At 41.6% G+C, this 5,913-nt stretch overlaps 1 protein-coding gene across 1 annotated transcript in view; it reads left to right on the top strand.

Moving 5' to 3' along the window:
• The first annotated feature begins 4,249 nt into the window (after positions 1–4,249).
• TMEM72 (transmembrane protein 72) overlaps positions 4,250–5,913 on the top strand; it is a 121,226-nt gene continuing 119,562 nt past the window's right edge. Inside the window, exon 1 of the mRNA XM_082268430.1 lies at positions 4,250–4,503. Coding sequence (XP_082124556.1) covers positions 4,434–4,503 — 70 coding nt within the window. The 5' untranslated portion in view covers positions 4,250–4,433. The remainder of the gene's footprint in view (positions 4,504–5,913) is intronic.

Raw genomic sequence — 5,913 nt, 5'->3', positions numbered from 1 at the left:
AAGAATGGTGATCAAACGGTTCTATTATGTAGGACCGTTGATCACTGTTCTTACACATCAAGCCACAGCCAATCACAGTTAGAAACACGCCCCTAGGGACACACTTGACCCCTCCCTCTCAAAAAAAGTTAACCCCTTCACTGCCAGTGTAATTTTTACAGTAACAGTGCATATGTATAGCACTGATTACTGCAGTAATGTCACTGGTAACCCCAAAAGTGTCAAAAATGTCAGTCAAGGGTCCGATCTGTCCGCCGCAATTTCGCAAGTCCCGCAAAAAAAATCGCAGATCGCCGCCATTACGCGTTAAAAAAAATGACAAAAATCGTTCAGTTTGTTAGTAAACGCAATAACTTTTACGCAAACCAATCAAAATACGCTTTTTGCGATTTTTTTTACCAAATATATGGTAAAAAAAAATTGCCCTAAAATGTTCAAAAATTTTGATTTTTACATTTTTTTTGGGGAATTTCATATAAAAAAATTTGAAAAATATTGTTATTTTTGCAAAATTGACGCTCTTTTTTTGTTTATAGCGCATGATCAAAAAATCGCATAGGTGATCAAATACCACCAAAAGAAAGCTCTGTTTCTGGGAAAAAAAGGACGTCAAATTCGTTTAGGTACAGCGTCGCACGACCGCGCAATTGTCCGTTAAAGTCACGCAGTGACGAATCGCAAAATAGGCCCTGGTCAGGAAGGGGGTAAAATCTTCCGGGGCTTAAGTGGTTAAGCTTTGACAAAAAACCTGGAAGCTGATTGATCTCTATACAGAACTGCACCAGATTTTGCACTTTACAATTTTAGTAAATCAACTCCATAGTGATTTAGAGGAATTTACACACAGCTGAGTTTACTGGCATTTTTCTGAAAGCACAAAAACATTTAAAATGCCAAAAGTGCCTAAATGTGCATAAATGTGTCTAAACACGTCTAAACACACCCAAACGCTAGGCGTGTTAAGCAAGTCAGCATTTATTAATTTCAATGGCCAGCAAATTACAATTCTGGCCAATTAAAATATAAGCTCCATAAACACCAAATGCTGTTAAACTCTGCTAAACTCACCTAAACTGGTTTGAAAAAATGCAGCTTAACCATTTCCGGACCGCCGGCAGGCAGCCCCTCCTGCGCAAACCGATGTAGGGCTACGTCGGTCACGCGTTTGCAGCTAGGGGACGAGCGAGCGCCACCACCGGTGCGCTCCCACCCTCACTCGGCAGCGGGACTCCGATGCACGGGGCAGGTACCTGCAATCACTCCCCGCTGAGAGAGAACGGTCAGCTGTTGTACACAGAGCTGACCGTTCTTCTCTCTGGAATGATCATAGAGATCCTGTGATCATTCTATATAGGATCACAGGGCTCTGTGATCATTTCCCAAGCCCTGCCCCCATACAGTTAGAATCACTCCCCTAGGCTCATATTTAACCCCTTGATCACCCACAGTGTTAACCCCTTCCCTGCCAGTGTCATTATTACAGTAACAGTGCATATTTTTAGCACTGATTACTGTAGTAATGTCACTGGTCCCCCCAAAAGTGTCAAAAATGTCAGTTAGGGGTCCGATCTGCCCGCCGCAATGTCGCAGTCCCGCTAAAAATCGCAGATCGCCGCCATTACTAGTAAAAAAACAAAAAATAAATTAAAAAATAAAATTTTTCCCATAGTTAGTAGATGCGATAACTTTTGTGAAAAACCAATCACTATACGCTTATTGCCAATTTCTTTTACCAAAAATATGTAGCAGAAAACTTGAAAATTGGCTTTTTTTTTCAGAATTGTCGCTCTTTTTTTGTTTATAGTGCAAAAAAAAAATTGCACAGGTGATCAAATACCACCAAAAGAAAGCTCTGTTTGTGGGGAAAAAAGGACATCAATTTTATTTGGGTACAGCGTCACACGACCGCGCAATTGTCATTTAAATTAACGCAGTGCCGAATAGCACAAAATGGCCTGGTCATTAAGGGGGAAAATCGTTCCGGGCCAGAAGTGGTTAAGTGAATTTTTATCGCTGATTTTCTCTTGTCAAGACAAACAGTGTTTACAATAAATCTGTGTGCACAAAGCCTTATAAAGTTTTTGGTACATTTTAAAGGAAAATTGCGCTTTAGGGCTGTATAATGTATGGCTACCTTTAGGTTTGGTTAACACTAGTGTGGGCAGTGCAGCCCGCATTTGCATAGATGCCAACATTTGAAAAACATTTCCAGGGACACTTGGCAGCACAGCTATCAATTACTTACCACACCCACTTCCATGAAGCTCCACCCACTCCACATAATTAATCTCTGCCTACTTATCATCAGATTATAGGGTCTACTCAAGAAAGAGAGAATTACAGGAAATTGAAAAGGGAATTTCAAATTTAAGGCCAAAGTAGCAGAGTTGGAATAATTCTCCCATTCAGCTGCACTATTTCTGCCTAAAGTTTAAAATTCTTATCACAATTCCCTGCAATTCTAAAGTGTCAAATGTGCTCAGGTGTGACCATACAAAAAAATGGAATATGTAAATATAAATAAAGTTCAAGGTGTATATAAGTATTATAAAGCCTCATTATACTATCTGGTATAATTAGGTTTTATTGTACTTATTTACACCTTGCACTTTATTTATATTTCCATATTACATTTTTTGTATGGTCACACCTGAGCACATTTGACACTTTATTCACATGTCATGTTACCAGATATTTCTGCACATAAGATTGTTGCTTTCATCCTACCTACATTCATGTCTGTGAATGTGTCTTCACTCTCCAGGGGTCCTTCTCTGCTCTACTGTGGCGGCAGGCGCCAGGGAGGTGCTGCCAATAACGAGCGCCTTTGATTTAAAAATGACCAAAAATGAACAGCTGGCGCACAACGGGGAATAAAAGTATCACCAGGGACTATACCAGTAATACTGGACGCACAATAACCAGAGTAAATAATTTGTCAATAAAAAGGACAATATATAAGTCCATATATAACAAGGTCCATGGAAAGGTCCATAAAAATCCCAAGGTGCACTCCTGAGGCAGCTCTAGTGACAAGTAGAAGATTTGCTTGGGGCCAACTAGAAGGAAACACAGCCGCCACTCTAAGTGCAGTAACTTGACAGATCGGCCTGAGGAAGGAGCGCATGCTCCAAGAACGTGTCGCCGGCGCCATGATGTAATCACGCTTGCGGAAGTGACGACTGACCGGCAACTGAGTGTCCCCGGGACGAGGAAGTGCGGCGGTCACCGCTACAGCCTGTCTACCGTTACCGCTCTGGCCATCCTGATCCTTACCGGAGTGTCTTTATGTGCTTTTTTATTCATCACTTTTGTGAGTACCCCACATCCCAGTGGTCTTATCCAAATAAAATTTCAAGTTACTGCACAGTGGTGCCTGTGTTTCCTTCTGATTAAAAATGACGCCAGGCGGCGCCGTTACTTAACTGTGCATGTGCCCGCCCGGTCAAGCTTGTACGAGCTTTCCCAAGCCTGGCAGGCGTCGGAACGGCACATGCACCGTTATGATGTTGGCCCACATCCATTTTTTTTATGGGCACCGGCTGCCCGTAACAGGCATTTACGGGCATTCCGATTAACGGGCGCTTGCCGGGACAATGTAAATTACCCGGGACAGGCTCCTATTTGCCGAGACTGTCCTGGCAAAAACGGGACAGTCGGCAAGTATGCATTTGCTCATTTGAATGGGCTGCTGTGCCGGCGTTTCCCGCAGGAAAACAGTACATGCACCTTTTTAAAAACACGGCGGCAGGGAAACTGCATTGTTTTTTGACAATGCGATTTTCTTGCACTTCCTGCAAATGCGTTGTGCGCTGAGATGTGTGGGGGTGCCATTGAGAATGGCAGATTTGGTTGCAGGTGTGGGAACAGGTGCCATTCCTGCACCCGCATCTAGCCTGCACACTGCGGGTTAGTGTGAACCGAGCCTAGAATCATAAGGGTCTGGGGCCATTAGTTATACTTGATTATCATGCGTTTAATTAGACCAAAACACAAACAACCTCTTTTCTACTCAGTCATCTGACTTGCAGAGGAAAGGTTAAAAGCAATTTAAAGGAAAAAAAAAAGGAGTTAAACATGCAGAGATTAAGCCTTTCAGCGTCAAAGGGTTTAGATGCCTTAATCAGATTTCTAGGCTGCATTCAATGAGGGCACCCTCCCTGCAGCCTGGTGCAGGTAATTATTAAACAGAACAATGCCACCAGCCAGTACACACAGGGGGGCTGGAGTCATGGAATGTACTGAGGAGGTGAGAACAGGAGCACAGACTGGATGTTTGTGGACAAAGCCTGTTGCTTCACGGTCACATACACTCTGGGATTCTTGTTTTCAAAACAGAGAAGCACAACTTTCCACAGCTTGAAAGCGTGCTGCTTGTGATGTCTGGGATGCTGAAGTCAGTGACAGTGTAGTGACTCTAGCCAGTGCTTACAATGCAGTGCCAGGCAGGCTGGGTGCTATTAGAAGGCATCTGTAGATTCCTAGGGGTGTGCACAGCTGCAGGTAAGTCTTGCTTTTTTCCCCTTAATTGCAAAAATGATTGTCGCCAAAGTGCATTTATTAGTTAACTAACACAGAGGGGTTAAAGATAAATAGACTGTTCACTTTGCAAGTTCAGTTGCGCCCTGCAAGGGAATTCGCTCCAGAACTTAGTAATTAAGGTGAAGTTTCACTTTGCAAAGAAAATCCAATCATATGCAAGTAAAATAGAAAAAAAAAAACAGCACTTTTTTGCTTGCACATGATTGGATGATGGAAATTAGCAGAGTTTCCCCTCATATACTAAACTCTGAAGCAAATTCCCTTGCAGAGTGCAACTGCACTGGCAAGATTTCCAGTCTATTGGCCTTTAGTAAATCAACCACACAGTATAGCACTAAATGTTGAAAACTTTCAATGCACAAACTTTAAAATGTAAGAACAAAGATGTATTTGTAATTTTAATTGACTTTGTATGAATTCTTTGGCTTCTGAACTATTATATGCAATGACACAAATGTCCAAAAGCAGTCTTGAGATGCCCATATGCCCATACTTGGGTCAATTGGGCTGCCATACACTGATCAAAACTTAGTTCGTTCAGCAGAGACAGTCTGAATTTCAATCAGTGTGTGACTATCCCTGCTCAACAAAAGTCAATCGTTTGATATAGCTCTGTAGAAACAGGCATTCTGGAAAAGTTTTGTCAACTTTATTGGTTTAGGAACAGACGATAAAACCTATGTTCTAGCCATGGCATTCAATGTGGATGGATATACAACTGTTAAGATACTGTAATAGATGGCAGTGGATGGATATACAACTGTTAAGATATTGTAATAGATGGCAATGGATGGATATACAACTGTTAAGATACTGTAATAGATGGCAGTGGATGGACATACAACTGTTAAGATTTTGTAATAGATGGCAGTGGATGGACATACAACAACTGTTAAGATATTGTAATAGATGGCAGTGGCTGGACATACAACTGTTAAGATACTGTAATAGATGGCAGTGGGTGGATATACAACTGTTAAGATACTGTAATAGATGGCAGTGGATGGACATACAACTGTTAAGATACTGTAATAGATGGCAGTGGGTGGATATACAACTGTTAAGATACTGTAATAGAGGGCAGTGGATGGATATACAACTGTTAAGATACCATAATAGATGGCAGTGGATGGATATACAACTGTTAAGATATTGTAATAGATGGCAGTGGATGGACATACAACTGTTAAGATACTGTAATAGATGGCAGTGGGTGGATAGACAACTGTTAAGATACCATAATAGATGGCAGTGGATGGATATACAACTGTTAAGATACTGTAATAGATGGCAGTGGATGGATAGACAACTGTTAAGATACTGTAATAGATGGCAGTGGATGGATATACAACTGTTAAGATATTGTAATAG

Source organism: Pelophylax lessonae, assembly GCF_965119305.1.
Source record: "Pelophylax lessonae genome assembly, chromosome: 9".
NCBI classification, from domain to species: domain Eukaryota; kingdom Metazoa; phylum Chordata; class Amphibia; order Anura; family Ranidae; genus Pelophylax; species Pelophylax lessonae.
This window is presented reverse-complemented; position numbering and strand designations above follow the sequence as displayed.